At 45.2% G+C, this 19970-nt stretch overlaps 1 protein-coding gene across 2 annotated transcripts in view; it reads left to right on the forward strand.

Annotated features, from left to right (window-relative positions):
* Nucleotides 1-19357, forward strand: part of bbox1 (butyrobetaine (gamma), 2-oxoglutarate dioxygenase (gamma-butyrobetaine hydroxylase) 1) — a 348518-nt gene extending 329161 nt beyond the window's left edge. For both annotated transcript variants that reach the window (XM_070899686.1, XM_070899687.1), the window contains exons 7-8: nt 17378-17544; nt 18342-19357. In XM_070899686.1, coding sequence (XP_070755787.1) covers nt 17378-17544; nt 18342-18502 — 328 coding nt within the window. In that variant the 3' untranslated portion in view covers nt 18503-19357. The remainder of the gene's footprint in view (nt 1-17377; nt 17545-18341) is intronic.
* Nucleotides 19358-19970: the final 613 nt, after the last annotated feature.

Below are 19970 nucleotides of genomic sequence, written 5' to 3' on the forward strand. Positions count from 1 at the left end.
TCTCCCAGTCAGACCAAACCTGGCAGGAGGGGACTCATGGACCAGAAGAGGCTCAGGCAGGTATGTCTTTTTTAATTAAGGTGTCTTTCTGGGCCAGGAGGAGAAGGAGTGCTCCTCTGGGCACCACAAGGAAGCCTTGGGCCTCCCTGCGACGGGCAGCCACCTCCCCATCTTCCCCAACCCCCCGTTCTCGTAGAGAGACACCCTTATTTCTCCCCACAATCCCGCAGGTCCCTGACTGCGGCCCCCTGCCAACCAAATAGCCCACCCCCTCCCTACAGCCAGGCAGTGGATCTGGCCAAGTTCAGGTGGAAGTCATAGTAAATCTATGGATCTTAACAGCCGGGACTCCACATCCCAGAACTCCATGTAGTTGCCGCTCATCCCCCCCATATTAAAAACAGAGCCGAGGAGAATACTGGATGCTGGTAATTTCTTTCTTCATTCTAAGTTAGGATGCCCTCTTCACCTGCCTAGGTAAGGTGGACCCAAAGATCAAGTAACCCAAGAAAAGATCTTGTTTGTGCCATGGCTGTAAAAGGGCATTTTGAGACCGTTGCACTGTCACAAAAATGTAGTGGTTTTTTTCTAAGATTTAGCATGGATTTGGCTTCTTTAAAGTGAATAAAAACCAGTCTCACTCAGGAAAAAAAAGCACGCTTCTGTTAATGTTGATAGAAATATTAGAGATTAGAGGAACTTTGCCTCAGCCAGATTTACAAGGGAGGGGCCGAGCCATTAAATTCAAAAACATAAAATATCTTGAGAGATTTGTTCAAATACGTGTTGGGCCAGAAGCTTTATTTAAATTTGTTTGCTCATTTTCTGGAGAGTTTTTCTCAGCTTATCCTGTTCAAATTGGGGAATCGGTCTTGAGCCTTCCGAGATGATAAGATAGCTTCCTTAGAGGGTGGGACAAGGAAAAGAACAGCGCTAATGACGGTTTACAAACAGAAAACGCTGCAAACACTCAGCAGGTCAGATAGCATGTGTGGAGAGAGAAAGAGTCAACGTTTCAGGTCGATGACCTTTCGTCAGAACTGGAAGATAGAGATTTAAAAGTTTATAAGCCAATTCAGAACAGGGAGGGCGGGTGAGGAAAGAACAAAAAGGGAAGATCTGTGATCGGGTGGAGCGCAATAGGTGATTAAATAACAAAAGGGATGATGATGCAAGGCAAAAGAGCGGGTGGTAATAGGACAGTAAATAAACGGCGCAACGATTTGTACCAAATTTCCCGACGGATGCACAGAAGCGAGAGTTAGGACAAATCACCGACTCCACCCCCACCCCAATTCCCATTAACCCTTTTCTGCGCATGTGTCCTTCTCTCTCATCCCCACACCCGACCCAGTGACACATGCTGCCGAGCCCAGAGAGAGAGAGAGAGAGAGAGAGAGAGAGAGAGAGAGGGGGGAGGTGGAAAGAGAGCAGGGGGGTGGGGTGGGGCGGGAGAAGAGGCACAGGTGGGTGGAGAGGGAGCTCAGGAAAGATGGATCACGTTCTTCCAACCTCCTGGTGCGTGCAAGTTCGGTGCGTGTATTACAGGGACATATTTGGGGTGGATGAAATCCAGAAGTCACGACACCATCACTATTCACCTAGTACCCAATAAACCTGTTAACAATCCGCACACAATGCCCCAGCTATGGGGGGGGGGGGGGGGGGGACCGGGGTGTAAGGGACTTCGACTGCAGGAGGCAGCACATGTGCTAATATAAGGGACTTCGGCTGGCAGAACGATACACTTGAGGTTAGGGAGTTCGGCTGGAACTTGGTGGCTTTTGGGGAGATCTGTCCTCTGTGGCTTCTGAAGTCAAAGTGGATTGAATTACAAATTGGAAAGTCACTCAGAACTTGGGCTGGGCGGTTCCAGTTACACATTCAAGAGGAACTTCAGGATGTGGCGTATCCTCCAAGGGCACCAGTTAGCAATAGATCATGTAATAATGGAGAACCAGAGAAACGGCTGCCTTTCAGTTAGTACAAATAAATGCATCCATAAATAAATCAAAAAGATGGGGCCAGGAGGTGGTGTAAATGGCACAAGTCCGCCACGACCTTCCCGCTCCTCTGCTGTACCAGGGCCCCGCCGATGTTCCTGCCCACGCTCCAAACGGCGACCTGGGCCCTGATGACGTCACCCAGTCACTCATCTCGAAGCCATCACACATTTGTGTCAGCTATACAAAGCCCCAACCTGTAGAGATGTTCTCTCGCAGGTTGGATAACCCACGATGTCCCAGGGCCCGGCCCTCCAGCTCTTTGTATAGCACCGACCAGCGGATTGATCGGGGCGGAGGAGTGATGAGGGATCTTGGTGGGTGATCGTGACGGAGGATCGGTGAGAGTTTGATGCGGAGGTGCAGCGAGTGTTTGTGGTGGAGGAGCGGCGAGAGATCGTGGCGGAGGTGCAGTGAATGAGGATACGGGGCCCAGTAGAGCCAAGGGCCCAGGGGCAGCACGGGCCTGCCCACACTGCGATATGTGTCAGCAGTAGGTCTGTGCAGCAGAGCAGGTCTCCAGTCGTCCTGGTTAACCCTTGCCACTGGGTAAAGGCCTAGCTCTTTCAATCCAGTGTGGTGTGGTGTGCAACGGTCACCACACATTAAAAAAATCCACACACAGGCATCTTCCACCCCTTCAATTGGAGTTCAGGACTGGAACATCGGGTCCTTCATTGAAACATCTGTGAACCCATGTGGAAGCAAGTCATCCTCGTTCGAGGGACCGCCTATGATGATGAAATGGCAACAGCGGAACTATTACCAGCTGTCCGAGAAAATCGGAGCAGTATTATGATCTGAAATTGTTGAAATCTATGTTGAGGCCGTGAAGTGCCTAATTGAAAGACGAGTTGCTGCTCGTTGAGCTTAATTGGAACAGTGTAGGAGGCCGAGGTCACAGGTCAGCGTGGGAGTGGAGAATATGGGAGTAAGTTTCAAAGTACAGCCCGGAGGTTCCCCTCCACCAACACACACACTTGGAAAAATGACTATTTAGGTCAAACATCGTAATACCACAATAAAAATTACCTTATTAAAAGCAGCTAGAAATATCCCACAAATGTAATTTGGAGATTGAACTATTTGTACAGTATATGCTGGTCTGTTCATGACTAAAAACCTGTATTGGGTGATACAAGCTCTCTTCTGGTGAAATTACTTTCCCCCCCCACTCTCCTTTCGGCTGTGTAAGGGCCTGGCCCACAATTGTCACCCTACACCTTTATAGTTCAGCTGACGTAGGCAACTTGTCATTTGGGAAAATCAGACATACGGTCACATGCTGCCACTCTGTGGCACATCCCTCTGGACCATCAATATGCTGAGCAACCACGTTGCCACTATCAATGCTTCAATAATCAGTTCGAACTATGCTAACATTTCTAATGTAGTTCAGCATTTCTCTCTGCTGATGAATGGTATTTCATCCCTTAAAATCATTTCTGCCATAAAAATAATCACTAATTTTTAACTTTAAACTTGGGGGAAGGAGTTGGTGCAGGGGAGGGGGGGAGAAGAAAGGCTAGAAAACCTTAAAAAAAAACATACTACTTAATTGTTGCAAACTAGTGCGAAAGTTGGGGTAATATTGCATCAGCTGTGGCTCAGTGGGTAGCACACTCGCCTCTGAGTCAGAAGGTTGTGGGTTCAAGTCCCACTCCAGGGTCTTGAGCACAGAAAATCTGGGCTGACACTCCAGTGCAGTGCTGAGAGTGCTACACTGTCAGAGGTGCCGTCTTTTGGATGAGACGTTAAACCGAAGCCCTGTCTACTTTCTCGTGGACGTAAAAGATCCCATGGCACTATTTCAAAGAAGAGCAGGGGAGTTATCCCTGGTGTCCTAGCCAATATTTATCCCTCAATCAACATGACAAAAAAAAATCATCTGGTCATTACCACAGAGCTTGCTTATGCGCAAATTGGTTGCCACATTTCCCATATTACAACAGTGACTACACTGCAAAAAGTATTCAATTGGCTGTAAAGCACTCTGAGACGTCCGGGGGTCATGAAAGGCACTATATAAATCCAAAACTTCTTGGTGCAAGCTGAGAAATTTGGCTGTTCCAAAATCAAGATTTATTCTTTTGCAGAGATTGAGAAACTTGCTCACACAACACATTCCTCAACAGGGAAAAGCAAGTCTGAAGTTTGTACACGTTAGTGCAACGATATAATCAATAGCAGGCAGTATCATTTATCTTGGTTTTTTTTTAATATCAGGCTTGCTTTTTATAGCATACAAGTACATGTAAAATGAAAAACTTGCATTTATATAGTGTCTTTCATGACCACCGGACGTCTCGAAGCGCTTTACAGCCAATGAAGTACTTTTGGAGTGTAGTCACTGTTGTAATGTATATGATACCCGAGGTGTTCGAAAGCATGGGCCTTATACTAAACATCCGTAAGACAAAGGTCCTCCACCAACCTGACCCTGCCTCACGGCATTGCCCGCCGGTCATCAAAATCCACGGCGTGGCCTTGGACAACATGGACCATTTTCCATACCTCAGGAGCCGACTATCAGCAAGGGCAGACATCGCCTCCAGTGTGCCAGCGCAGCCTTCGGTCCCCTGAGGAAGAGAGTTTTTGAAAACCAACACCCCGAATCTGGCACCAAGCTTATAGTATACAGGGCAGTAATGATACCCGCCCTCCTACATGGCTCAGAGATGTGGACCATATACAGTAGACACCTCAAAGCACTGGAGAAGTACCACCAGCGCTGCCTCCGCAAGATCCTGCAAATCCACTGGGAGGATAGACACACAGTCAGTGTTTTCGATCAAGCCAACATCCCCAGCATCGAAGCACTGGCCACACTCTACCAGCTCCATTGGGCGGGCCACATCATCTGCATGCCCGACACGAGACTCCCAAACGCTCTATTCAAAACTCCATGGCAAGCGAGCCCCAGGTGGACAGGAAATATTTCAAGGACACCCTCAAAGCCTCCTTGATAAAGTGTAACATCCCCACCGGCACCTGGGAGTCCCTGGCCCAAGATTGCCTAAGTGGAGGAAGTACATCCGGGAGGACGCTGAGCACCTTGAGTCTCGTTGCCGAGAGCATACAGAAACCAAACGCAGACAGCAGAAGGAGCATGCGGCAAACCAGTCCCACCCACCCTTTCCTTCAACCACTGTCTGTCCCACCTGCGACAGAGATTGTAATTCCTACATTGGACTGTACATTCATTTGATAACTCACTTAGAGTGGAAGCAAGTCTTCCTCGATTTTGAGGGACTGCCTGTTAAGATAGTGTCTTGTGGAGTTATTCTAAACTTAAGCTCAAAGTGTTATGACTTTCGTCTCTTTATTGTAACTCCAGTGTCAGGAGGCAGCATGGCAGACTGCCTTTTATACCTGCTTGCCCAGGGTGTGCAGGTGACCCTTGGGTCTCCCACAGGTATGCTCCCTGGTGGCAAGTCTTACACATTGGGGGGGGCGGGAATGATGTTATGTATGTAAATATTACCAAAGTCGTATGTAAATATTACCAAAGTCTCATGTAAAAGTTATTTACAAGTTGAGGCGATCCGGGGCTCTGCGATCCCAGGTTGACCGCCTGAGTTGAAGTCCTTCCATGGGTGAGTCGGTCGGATCATTGCTGCACTGCGGTGTGGCTGGTCTGATCGGACTGTCGGGCATGGTGGGTTCATCCTTGTGGTTGACCGCGAGGTCGAATGCTGGTTGGGTGTGTGTGGGTGGATCAATGATGGTAATGTCCTCTTCAAACTGTTCTTGGATGTCAGTAAACTGCAGTTTGGTCTGATCCAAATGCTTTCTGAACGTTTGTCCATTCGAGAGTTTGACAACAAACACTCTATTCCCCTCCTTGGCTAACACAGTGCCAGCAACACATTTGGGACCATGACCATAATTAAGAACAAACACAGTGTCATTAACCTCAATGTCACGTGATACGGCCGCGCGATCATGGTACATGTTATGCCAGTGATGCTGGGATTCTACATGATCATTAAGACCGGGAGGACTAAGGAGAGCCTGGTTTTGACTGCTCTCTTAATTAGCAATTCTGCAGGGGGAACCCCGGTAAGCGAGCAGGGCCGCATGAGGTAGCTGAGCAGAATCCGAGATAACCGGGTCTGCGGGGAACTGTCCGTCACACGTTTCAAGCTCTGCTTGATGGTTTGGACTACCCGTTCCACTTGACCATTGGATGTGGGCTAAAACGGCGCAGACCAGACATGCTTGATGCCATTGCGGGTCATGAACTCGTTGAATTCCGAGCTGGTGAAGCATGATCCATTGTCACTAAAAAGGACGGTCGGGCAAACCATGGGTGGCGAACATGGCCCGGAGGCTTTCAATGGTGGCAGTGGACGTACATGATGACATTATTATACATTCAATCCATTTAGAGTAAGCGTCCACTGCTACTAGGAATACCTTTCCTAGAAGGGGGCCAGCGAAATCTACATGGACCCTTGACCACCGTTTGGAGGGCCATGACCACAGACTCAGTGGAGCCTCCCTTGGTGCGTTGCTCAACTGTGAGCAAGTGTTACATTGGTGTACGCACGACTCCAATTCCAAGTCAATGTCGGGCCACCAAATGTGCGACCTGGCGATGGCCTTCGTCATGACTATGCCTGGGCGGGTACTGTGAAGGTCGCATATAAACGTTTCCCTGCCTTTTTTTGGCAAAATTACATGATTCCCCATAGAATACAGTCCGAATGGTTGGACATTTCGTACTTGCGTCGGTGGAACAACTTAATTTCGTCTTGCATTTCGCATTGAGGATGCAGCTTTTTAAACCGGGTCCTGGCTAATCCAGGTCCTGATCTGGCGAGCCGTGATGGGTAACCCTTTGCTCTCAAAGAACCCCTCGAGATTTACCACAAATCCAGTAGTCACCCTTGCGTAGCAATAAATGCAATGGTTCCAGTAAAGTGCTCAACCCCGGTAGAAAGTTACCATAATAGTTGCGGAGTCCCAGGAACAAATGCAGCTCCATCACATTCTGTGGTCTGGGTGCATTCTTGATGGCCTCCGTCTTGGAGTCCGTGGGTCTGATGCCATCCGCCGCAATCTTTCTCCCCAGAAATTCGACCGCTGACGTCAGGAAAACACACTTGGAGCGTTTCAGCCTGAGTCCCACTCTGTCCATTTGCTTGAGAACCTCTTCCAGGTTGTGCAAGTGTTCGGTGGTGTTGCAGCCAGTGATCAAGATGTCATCTTGGAACACCAAGGTGCGCGGAACCGATTTCAGCAGACTCTCCATGTTCCTCTGGAAGATGGCCGCCGCTGAGCGAATCCCAAAGGGGCCTCTGTGGTAATATGAACAGTCCTTTGTGTGTGTTGATGCACGTCAGTTTTTTCAAAAGTTCAGCCAGCTCCTGTGTCATGTAAGCAGAGGTTAGATCCAGCTTGGTGAACGACATCCCCTCTGCTAGTGTTGCGAACAGGTCATCTGCTTTGGGTAGTGGGTACTAGTCCTGTAACGAGACTCAGTTGATCGTTACCTTGTAGTCCCCGCAGATTCTGACCGTCCCATCACTTCAACACCGGCACAATTGGACTGGTCCACTCGTTGAACTCAACTGGCGATATGAGCCCCTCTCGTTGAAGTCTGTCCAGCTCGATCTCGACTTTCTCTCGCATCATGTATGGAACCACTCTGGCCTTGTGATGAACGGGTCGTGCATCAGGGACTAGATAGATCTGTACTTTGGTGCCTGTGAAGTTGCCGATGCCTGGCTCGAACAACGGCGGGAATTTGTTCAGCACTTGGGCGCACGAGGAGTCATCCTCCGAAGACGGTGATTTGATGTCATCCCAGTTCCATCGGATCTTTCCTAGCTAGCTTCTGCCGAACAGCATTGGGCCATCGTCTGGTACAATCCAGTGGTAAATCATGCACAGCTCCATCGTACGATACCTTCACTGCCAATGACTGGTATGAGCTCTTCGGTGTAAGTGCGCAGCTTGGTGTGGATCGGGCTTAGTTTTGGCCTTTGTGCCTTCTTACCCCACAGTTTCTCAAAAGCCTGGCTCATAATTAACTGACTCGCCCCAGTGTCCAATTCCATGGAAACTGGAATGCCATTTAATTTGACTTTTAACATTATCGGAGGACTTTTGGTGGTGAAGGTATGTACACCATACACTTCCTCTTCAACCTCGGCTTGAGTTGCCTCGCTTATTCGTTCAGAGTGATCCGCACCGGATCTGCCACGTGGTGAGTCGCAGCACGTCTGCACATTCACTGGAGGTGCCCCATTGTTTCACAGCTCTTGCACACGTAGTGCTTGAATCGACATTGATAGGCTCGATGATTACCCCCGCAGCACCAACACGGTGCTAATGGATTCGCATTCACGCCCCACGGCGGACTCCGAGTCATCCTCGGTCTGGCCTCTGTGGACGTGTAGGCATGTACAGTTCTGCCTGCTGAAAGCGTTATTTTATGCACAGTACTTGCCGGTGAGTTCCGATACTGCAGTATTATCGTTCGTGGACATAAAAGCCTGGGCTATCGTGATGGCCTTGCTCAGATCTAGGGATTCGGCAGACAGCAGTTTGCAAAGAATGACCTTGTGGCCGATTCCAAGCACAAAAAAGTCCCGCAACACTTCCCCCAAGAATCTAGCAAATACGCATGGTCCCGCAAGGCGTCTTAGGTTGGTGACATAGCTCGCCACGTTCTGGCCTTCGGAGCGGTGGTGTGTATAAAAGTAATACCTGGCCATCAAGATGCTCTCCTTCGGCTTGAGGTGTTCCCGAACCAGCGTGCACAACTCCTTATATGTCTTATCCGTTGGTTTCGTTGGTGCTAGCAGATTTTTGATGAGTCATATATGGACCCGCAAACGGTGAGGAGACTCGCCCTACGCTTAAATCGCAGTTTCTGCCTTTTCCAGCTCGTTGGCCACGAAGTACTGGTCAAGACGCTCAACAAAGGCTTCCCTATCATCACGCTCAACAAATCTCTCAAGAATACCAATGGCAGCCATAACTACGTGAAAATTTGTGATCTGTTACTCATCGCCAATTGTTACATTTAGAATAACTCCACAATACTGTATATCTTAAGCTCAAACTGTTGTGACCTTGGTCTCTTTATTGTAGAGTCAGGAGACAGCATGGTAGTCTGCCTTTTATACCTGCTTGCCCAGGGTGTGGTGACCCTTGGGTCTCCCACAGGTGCACCCCCTGGTGGCAAGTCTTACACATATGTATGTAAACATTACCAAATACTGCCTATGATGATGATGATGTATATGATATTTACTGTGGAGTAAAATAAATGTCAATAAAAATGTTTACGCTAGTAGATCTATACAGCTGTGTCATGATGATTAACCTCCATGGACAAGATTCCAAAGGATGGTTTAAGTTATTTCAATAGCTGTTGTATGGCAAAAATGTAATAAGTTCTGTGTCAAGTTTCAAGATCACATTGTAGTACTCTCAGCAGAATAGTTGAAGAGGTTAACTATATTTAATAGAATCCTTCAGGTATAGCATTGTCCGATTTACCCAACGCAGCCATTTATTTACAAAGTTCAGACAATTCATACTGGTTTAGAATCAACTTATACCATATGAGTAACGGAGCTAAACTAGAAAAGCATGAAAGACTGGTAAGAGAGACTGGTACAAGACGGAGTTATTTAACAGAAATATCCAGTTATCAATTATTGAGGTACCAAGAGCTTCAAGAATTCAGTGTTACTGCCATCTACTGGAACAATGCATCACTGCAAATGTCCCCAATCTTGTTAGTCATGCCACCTATTGGTTCAGAGGAGACAGTGGATAGATTATAAAACTTGGGCCGCTCATTGTAATTGGGTGGTAGTGGCACAAAAATGGCTCACCGCCCATTTAACGCCAGCATCGTGGCTGCTGCCATCCTCCAGGGGCCTTCCGTTAGATGGCTGGAGCGCATGCCTGTTTCAGGCAGTATGCCCTTTTAATATCTAAAAACATTGGGGTCCCATGATGTACATTGGACTCCAATTGCAACCGAGCAGTACAGTAGATGAGACCTCAAACAAGTAAGTTTGAAATTATTTTTCTGGGGCATTGAGGAACAAGAGTGCTGCTTGGGTTCGACAAGAATAATGTGTGTCGCTACTGTTCCATGAATGTAAATTCAGAAGTGGCTAGGACGCGCAATCAAATTTTAGTAGTCGTGTCTGCCACTCATTATAGACCAAGGCTTGCAATCAACCTCATCACGAAAGAGCTGGCCATCCTAGACTGGGTGTTGTGTAATGAGAGGATTAATAGCAATCTTTTTGTGCGAGGCCCCTTGGGGAAGAGTGACCATAATATGGCAGAATTCTTCATTAAGATGGAGAATGACACAGTTAATACAGAGACTAGAGTCCTGAACTTAAAGAAAGGTAACTTCGATGGTATGAGACGTGAATTGGCTAGGATAGACTGGCAAATGATACTTAAAGAGTTGACGGTGGATAGGCAATGGCAGACATTTATAGATCCCATGGATGAACGTCAACAATTGTACATTTCTGTCTGGCGTAAAAATAAAACGGGGAAGGTGGCTCAACCATGGCTTACAAGGGAAATTGGAGATAGTATTAAATCCAAGGAAGAGGCATATAAATGGGCCCAAAAAATCAGCAAATCTGAGGACTGGGAGAAATTTAGAATTCAGCAGAGGAGGACAAAGGGTTTAACTAAGAGGGGGAAAATAGAATGAGTGTAAGCTTGCAGGGAACATAAAAACTGACTGCAAAAGCTTCCACAGATACGTGAAGAGAAAAAGATTAGTGAAGACAAATGTAGGTCCCTTACAGTCAGAATCTTGGTGAAGTCATAATGGGGAACAAAGAAATGGCAAACCAATTGAACAAATACCTTGATTCTGTCTTCACTAAGGAAGACACAAATAACCTTCCAGAAATACTAGGGGACCGAGGGTCTAGCGAGAAGGAGGAACTAAAGGAAATCCTTATTAGTCAGCAAATTGTGTTACGGAAATTGATGGAATTGAAGGCCGATAAATCCCCAGGGCCAGATAGTCTACATCCCAGAGTACTTAAGGAAGTGGCCCTAAAAATAGTGGATGCATTGGTGGTCATTTTCCAACATTCTATAGACTCTGGATCAGTTCCTATGGACTGGAGGGTAGCTAATGAAACCCCATTTTTTCAAAAAGGAGGAAGAGAGAAAATAGGGAATTATAGACCGGTCAGCCTGACATCGGTGGTGGGAAAATGTTGGAATCAATTATTAAAGATGTAGTAGCAGCACATTTGGAAAGTAGTGACAGGATCAGTCCAAGTCAGCATGGATTTATGAAAGGGAAATTATGCTTGACAAATCTTGTAGAATTTTGAGAGGGTGGAAGTAGTAGAGTGGACAAGGGGTAGCCAGTGGATGTGGTGTATTTAGATTTTCAAAAGGCTTTTGACAAGGGCCCACATAAGAGATTAGTGTGCAATATGAAAGCACATGGTATTGGGGGTAATGTACTGACATGGATAGAGAACAGGAATCAGGGTATAGGAATAAACAGGTCCTTTTCAGAATGGCAGGCAGGTGACTAGTGGGGTACCGCAAGGTTCAGTGCTGGGACCCGAGCTATTTACAATATACATTAATGATTTAGACGAAAAAATTGAATGTAATATCTCCAAGTTTGCAGATGACACTAAGCTGGGTGGCAGTGTGAGCTGTGAGGAGGATGCTAAGAGGCTGCAGGATGACTTGGACAGGTTAGGTGAGTGGGCAAATACATGGCAGATGCGATATAATGATGTGGATAAATGTGAGGTTATCCACTTTGGTGGTAAAAACAGGAGGGCTGATTATTATCTGAATGGTGACAGATTGGTAAAGGGCGAGGTGCAATGAGACCTGGGTGTCATGGTACATCAATCATTGAAGGTTGGCATACAGGTGCAGCAGGCAGTGAAGAAGGCAAATGGCATGTTGGCCTTCATAGCGAGAGGATTAGAGTATAGGAGCAGGGAGGTCTTACTACAGTTGTACAGGGCCTTGGCAAGGCCACACCTTGAATATTGTGTACAGTTTTGGTCTCCTAATCTGAGAAAGGACATTCTTGCTATTGAGGGAGTGCAGTGAAGGTTCACCAGACTGATTCCCAGGATGACAGAACTGACATATGAGGAGAAACTGGATCGACTAGGCTTGTATTCACTGGAATTTAGAAGAATGAGAGGGGATCTCATAGAAACATAAAATTCTGATGGAATTGGACAGGTTAGATGCAGGAAGAATGTTCCCGATGTTGGGGAAGTTCAGAACCACGGGTCACAGTTTAAGGATAAGGGGTAAGCCATTTAGGACCGAGATGAGGAGAAACTTCTTCACTCAGTTGTGGGCATGTGGAATTCTCTTCCACAGAAAGTTGTTGAGGCCAGTTCATTAGATGTATTCAAAAGGCAGTTAGATGTGGCCCTTACAGCTAAAGGGATCAAGGAGTATGGAGAGAAAGCAGGAATGGGGTACTGAAATGCATGATCAGCCATGATCATATTGAATGGTGGTGCAGGCTTGAAGGACCGAATGGCCTACTCCTGCACTTATTTTCTATGTTTCTATGTTTACACTGCAAATACTTTTATTAAGCAGGCAGTAGTTTTTGGACATTAATTTGTTTTTGGTGGTTTAGTAGTGATTAATAAAAGACAGACTTGGATTTATATAGCACCTTTCATGACCACCAGATGTCTCAGTGCTTTACAGCTAATGAAGTACTTTTGGAGTGTAGTCACTTTTGTAATGTGGGAAATAATGGTGTATATAATTGCAAGGTGCAGGTGGTATACTGGATAAGGGTAATGTGGATAGATGTGTAAATATCTAGCATGGATTACCTCCCATTTTGATATTTATCCATATAGTAGAGACTATACATGATGCACAGTGACGTATCACAAGATAAATCTGTGGGGATTATGCAGGAGTGGACCATTCAGCCATTTGAATCTTTTTTGCCATTATATTAGATCTTGGCTAAACTATACCTCAACTCCATTTATCGGTCTTTGAGCCATATCCCTTGATCCGTACCCCTTGATATCTTTAATGAACAAAAATCTGTTATTTTCAGTCTTGAAAATTTCAATTGACCCAGTATCCACAGATTTTTCAGAGATAGTCCCAGAGGTGCTTTCAAAAACAAAGTAACAAAATTATTTTTCAGGGTTAAAGAAATAATGACCCTGAATTTGCAGTTGGCGCTGTAGCTAAGGCGTACGCCACTGACTTCAAACGGAAAAAGCACTTACCTGCTGGGAATTAGAAAAGTAGCTTTGAAACGCAGAGGAGTTGTGTGCAGCGTAGTGGCCCGCGGATCCCAGGGGTGCACCGATGTGCGTTAACGTACCTGGGATCACGTGGGCCAGTGCTCCTGTCACTAACCAATCAGGAAGCATTTCAACTGGACATCAAATAATTAGTATCACACCATTTAATTTACATTTATTTGATAAGTACAGTACTTGACTTTAAAAAGCACAGGGAATGCATAAAAACATATAAAATAGCTGCAAGAGTAGGCCATTCGGCCCTTCGAGCCTGCACCACCATTCAATAAGATCATGGCTGATCACTCACCTCAGTACCCCTTTCCAGCTTTCTCTCCATACCCCTTGATCCCTTTAGCCGGAAGGGCCATATCTAATTCCCTCTTGAATATATCCAATGAACTAGCATCAACCACTCTCTGCGGTAGAGAATGCCACAGGTTAACAACTCTGAGTGAAGAAGTTTCTCCTCATCTCAGTCCTAAATGCCTTACCCCGTATCCTTAGACTATGTTCCCTGGTTCTGGACTTCCCCAATATCAGGAACATTCTTCCTGCATCTAACCTGTCCAGTCCCGTCAGAATTTTATATGTTGCTATGAGATTCCCTCTCATCCTTCTAAACTCTAGTGAATACAGGCCAAGTCGATCCAGTCTCTCCTCATACGCCAGTCCTGCCATCCCGGGAATCAGTCTGGTGAACCTTCACTCAATAGCAAGAACATCCTTCCTCAGATTAGGAGACCAAAACTGAACACAATATTCCAGGTGAGGCCTCACTAAGGCCCTGTACAACTGCAGTAAGACCTCCCTGCTCCTCTACTCAAATCTCCTAGCTATGAAGGCCAACATACCATTTGCCTTCTTCACCACCTGCTGTACCTGCATGCCAACTTTCAATGACTGATGTACCATGACACCCAGGTCTCGTTGCACCCCCCTCCCACTTTTGCTAATCTGCCACCATTCAGATAATATTCGTGTATTTGCCAGCAAACTGGATAACCTCACATTTATCCACATTATACTGCATCTGCTATGCGTTTGCCCACTCACCTAACCTGTCCAAGTCACCCTGCAGTCTCTTAGCATCCTCCTCACAGCTCACACCGCAACCCAGCTTAGTGTCATCTGCAAACTTAGAGATATTACATTCAATTCTTTCATCTAAATCATTGATGTATATTGTAAATAGCTGGAGTCCCAGCACTGAGCCTGGCGGCACCCCACTAGTCACTGCCTGCTATTGTGTTCCTGACACAGATGAGGCTGCACACAGGGAGGTTAAACTAACAGTGACATCAGTCTTTAATAAAACACTCCAGAGAGTGAGGAACAGGCCTTAGGGGCCGGCTTATATACAGTGCTCCCAAGGGATGCTGGGATCCCTTGGGACTTCAGGGGTGAGCTTCCTGGTGGCGGAACATGGGAGTGCTTGCTTTACAGAAACACAACACTTGCCATTCTGAAAAGGACCCGTTTATCCCGGCTTCCTGTCTGCCAACCAGTTCTCTATCCACGTCAGTACATTACCCCCAATACCATGTGCTTTAATTTTGCACACCAATCTCTTGTGTGGGACCTTGTCAAAAGCCTTTTGAAAGTCCAAATATACCACATCCACTAGTTCTCCCTTGTCCACTTTACCAGTTACATCCTCAAAAAATTCTAGAAGATTTGTCAAGCATGATTTCCCTTTCATAAATCCATGCTGTCTTGGACCGATCCTGTCACTACTTTCCAAATGCGCTGCTACTACATCTTTAATAATTGATTCCAACATTTTCCCCACCACCGATGTCAGGCTAACCAGTCTATAATTACCCGTTTTCTCTCTCCCTCCTTTTTTAAAAAAGTGGAGTTATATTAGCTACCCTCCAGTCCATAGGAACTGATCCAGAGTCGATAGACTGTTGGAAAATTACCACCAATGCATCCACTATTTCTAGGGCCACTTCCTTAAGTACTCTGAGATGCAGACCATCAGGCCCCGGGGATTTATCAGCCTTCAATCCCATCAATTTTCCTAACAAAATTTCCCGCCCAATAAGGATTTCCTTCAGTTCCTCCTTCTCACTAGACCCTCGGTCCCCTAGAACTTTTGGAAGGTTGTTTATGTCTTCCTTCATGAAGACAGAACCAAAGTATTCAGAGTAAGTACAGTTATTTACTGGAACACTCTGCAAAATTGGAACAAAAATGATTAAAACGATCTCATCCCTCAAACCGAGCCTTTACAGCTGCCTGGTAGGTTCTTGAGTGTTAGTTTTTAATTGTTATACAATTTTCTCATTTCCCTCCCTCCCGCCCCCCGCCCCCTTTCTCTTACCCTATGCAAACAGGCCCCTGCACCTGTTTGCAACAGCCGTAAAAGTTTACAGGATTATTGATGCATGGTAGGTAGGCAATTCACCTAACCTTTCGCCAGCACATCATTTCAATGAGGACTTGAAAGTCACACTGGATCATCTGTCTATTCGGAACTTGACAGATCGCAAGTTTGGGATTTAGCACAGGCACACGTGCAAATCCCGAACTCAAGGTCAATTTCAAAGGCTATATGACAGCGTACTCAGGAGTACCATCGTACCAATCACAAATTCAGGGCCATTATCTAATGGAATGAAATGAGTGGGGAAAGTTAGCACCTCCAGAATAATTGTACCTGTAAGCAGTCTTTTAAAATTTCACTTCAACACTGAAGCACAATAATTAATTATAATGTTATTGCAATGATACTCATAGCCACTATAACATTAAATATTTCATAAACCCTAAAGTAATTCTAAAAATATTACTTTGGCCCAACTTTCTGCATTTTGTCTTTATCTCTCAAGTGCACACCAGTCTCATCTGCCTCTGTTTCAGAGCCAGTGCTACATCAGTTAAATTTGGTCTTCTGATTTTTCTTTTACACTAACCAAAAGAACCATTCTGGAAAAAAATTGCCTAAAAGGAGGGGGTAGGGTGGGGAGGAAGAAATCAACACCAATGTTGCAGGCAGGAATGAGAGAAACCAGAGACAGGCATAAAGAGTGGAGGCAGAATACAGGGAGGCAAGTAGAGATAGAAGTAGCCTTAAATGGGCCAGTGAGAAATGGAAAGAAGCGATCTGAGGAAAACAGCGGCTGGCAGAAGGGCAAGGAAGGAACAGGTGAACTGAAAGAAAGACTTGCATTTATACAGCACCTTAAACGACCTTTGGACCTCCCAAAATGATTTATAGCCAATGAAGTACATTATTTTAAGTCTAGTCACTGTTATAATGTAGGAAACGGCACAGCCACTAACAGCAATGTGATAATGATCAGATAATAGTTTTAGTGACGTTGATTGAGGGATAAACATTGGCCAGGACACTGGACTGCCTACAAGATAACCCCACTGCTCTTCTTCGAAATAGTGCCATGGGATCTTTTACATCCATCCGAGAGAGCAGACGGAATCTTGGTTTAGCGTCTCATCTGAAAGACTGCACGTCTGACAGTGCAGCACTCCCTCAGTACTGCACTAGGAGTGTCAGCCTAGATATTTGTGTTCAAACCTCTGGAGTGGGATTTGAAGCCACAACCTTATGACCCAGAGGTGAGAGTGCTGCCCACTGAACCACGACAGCCTCAGGGAATGTTAAAGGATGGAATTCAGTAGTCCTGCAAATGTTTGAGAAGTCATTTGTTGGGGGAATTTTTTCCGGCAGCTGGGAATGGAATCCATCATGGCAATAAATAAACCAATCAACCTATTGGCATTCAAGTGAATTAAGTACATATTTCAGATATCCAGTCTTGATTATAATGAATGCATCATGATCCTTGAAGTTATCAGTTAATAATCAAGTCTAAATTTGTCAACAAAGCAAAACCAAAATTTCATTTAGATGTTGTCTCAGTTGATCAGAGAGCTGTTGTACACTTAGGCCATTCATACTTTGCTTTGATTCAGTGTGCATATATCTTTGGCAAAATGCTGACTAAAAATTCCATTATTATGAGCTAAGAACTTAATTGCAAAGCAAAAGCAGAAATGGTTTATTTGAAGAGATTCCAGTGCAATAGTTCTAAAAAGCATTTTTTTCCTTTCACTTGTATATAGCTTGGACCACAATGGGAGGGTTGTTCAGATCAACTTCAACAATGCTACACGGGACTCGGTCTTTGATATGCCTGTGGAACAGGTGCACCCCTACCTGTCTGCTCTCAAGGACTTTGTGGATCTTATGTACAAGCCAGAAAACATGGTCACCTTCAAGATGGAAGCAGGTGAGCTTACCCAGGTGGTAACAAATTTCTGGCAGAAAAGATAAAATATGCTGCAATCTTTAGCAATGGACTGGTTACATCCTGCATATTGTTCAATAAGCAATGCATGGGACATCAAAAGTGGTGCCTTCAAATCATGAAGTACACAATCCCACTATTTGCATGGATTCAGATATTTAATTGCACTTTTTACAAACGCTAATTCCAGTTTATCTACAGGACACAGTTGAAGAATTGAAGGTTTTTATAGAAACATAGGGGTCAATTTGAATACTCCTGCCCCCAGAAAGTGCTGCACCATTCCCACCCAGCGGTATTTTAACTTCACTGACTTTGAAGATGGCTAAGTCTCCTAGTGCAGGCAGGGGCTCCATTTAAAATATAAAAGTCATGGCCCGTTGACATCATCGGCACCGTAATGTGAATTTAACGAGAACCCAGGGACAGAGTTTGCACAATGTCAAACCTGCCAGAGAAACCTAGCAGGAAGCAGCAGAGCGACAAGAGGCCACGGTAAGTTATTTTTTATTATTTGGTTGGATTTCTTGGAGGCTATGAGGAGCATGAGTGCTCTTCTGGGCCATAGAAAAGAATCCCCAGCCCTCTCTACACTGGCATTGTTTTAGACCCCAACCCCACCCTGAAGTATTTTTATGCCAGTGACCATTCCCTTGGGCCATTTAAATGAACCACAATGACTGTTTCATACTTTGAGCAATAGATTAGGGACTAGAATCTTGCTGTCGGGCGTTGCATTTAACAAAGAGACACAAATAGTTTGTGTTTTTTGATTCCAGGAGATATACTAACCTTCGATAACTGGAGGATACTACATGGCCGTCGGAGCTATTCTTCTACTAATGGATACACTCGTCACCTGGAAGGCGCATATGCAAACTGGGATGAGACGATGTCACGGCTCCGTTGCCTGGAGCAAGCATTGTACGGCAACAAATAAATTATTTAGATAGTAAAAAGATTTTAATAGAATTAATTTATAATAGAAGAGAGTGATTTTCAGCATTAGTGGGTATTTCTTACACAATTGTGACAACATGTGCCTCAGATATTACCATGTGGGGAAAATGAGATATTGTTACGGGTTAATGGTAATTTGCCTCAAGGAGCAAGAAAATGTTAATGTTTCAAAGAGTTCACTTAAATCACGTACTGCTGACTTTTTGGGTGGAGGGGGAGGGGGCGTGATGGGGTGCTGAGCACTATATTTGACCTCCCTCAGAGGCACATTTTAGCACTTTGTTGTTGGCCATTAAAGTGAACCAGTTTGGAAGTCTGGAAAGTGAACTGCTATTTCAAGCACATACGTTGGATGTCTTTCCAGATCAACAGGTTAATTTGGTTATTTACCTCATTGTATTCTATGAATTATTGCTGATGCAGAATAGCTGCCATCTTGGCATACACAACAGTCACACTGCTCCAAAAGCAATTCACTGTGCAAAGCGGTTCAAGACACGACCCAACTGAAGTATAATATAAATGTTCTTCCATATGTAAAAACACTGCATGTGGTGACAAGAATGTATAGGTTAAAAAAACAAAATGCAATACAGAATTTATGGCAATAAATAGTAAGATTTAATAATTGACAGAAGGCTCTGATTGGATCAAAAATATCAAAACACTTGGAAAATGTCACAAATGAAAAATCGCAATTCTGCTAAAAAGAAAATCTCCATTTTCCAAACTGTTTATAGAAGTCAGATATGTAGCTTGAGAAACTTAGTAGCTGATTCAACCAAATTAAAAATGTGACGCACTGGTAAATAAACATCTCTGTCCAAAACTTAAAGGGCTAGCATTTACTTGAGTTACACCGCTAGTGCCTCTTTTGGGCAAGAGAAGAACTACACTTGGCTTTTTTATTTCATTCCCAACTAACTTTGCTTCATGAATTAGCAATAGTTTGATTATATTGGTACAGAATTATGAACATTCATTATGACCACCTGGAACCAGAGGGCAGAATGGCAGTGAGCCAGAGAAGAATAATCCATAAACTTCATTCAATTCAGATCTCCAAGCTCTCCTGGAGGGCACTGAAGGCAGGATGAACAGATTCCTAGGTGTGGAGTGCCACCAAGTCACCCAGAAATATCACTGATGTTACTTGGAGGGAGATTGCATTGGCACTGAGTGCCAACTCTCTCACCACCCAGGACTGCAGAATAGTGCTGCAAAGAGTTTCACATCCTCATCAGGACAGGCAAGTTACCACACTAGCCACCTCTGCCTTTTCTTCCTTGCTCACCATAGGCAACAGCAGACGCTTCACCCTCTGAAAGCAAAACATGCACAACTAATCTTTTGCCATGATCTCTGCTCAAGGGGCAGGGGAAGGTGGGGAGGCATCTAACTGGGCACCTTGCACTGTGGCTACCTGGCTTTCCTCACAGCAATTACTT

This window comes from Pristiophorus japonicus, chromosome 14 (assembly GCF_044704955.1).
Source record: "Pristiophorus japonicus isolate sPriJap1 chromosome 14, sPriJap1.hap1, whole genome shotgun sequence".
Lineage (NCBI taxonomy): Eukaryota > Metazoa > Chordata > Chondrichthyes > Pristiophoridae > Pristiophorus > Pristiophorus japonicus.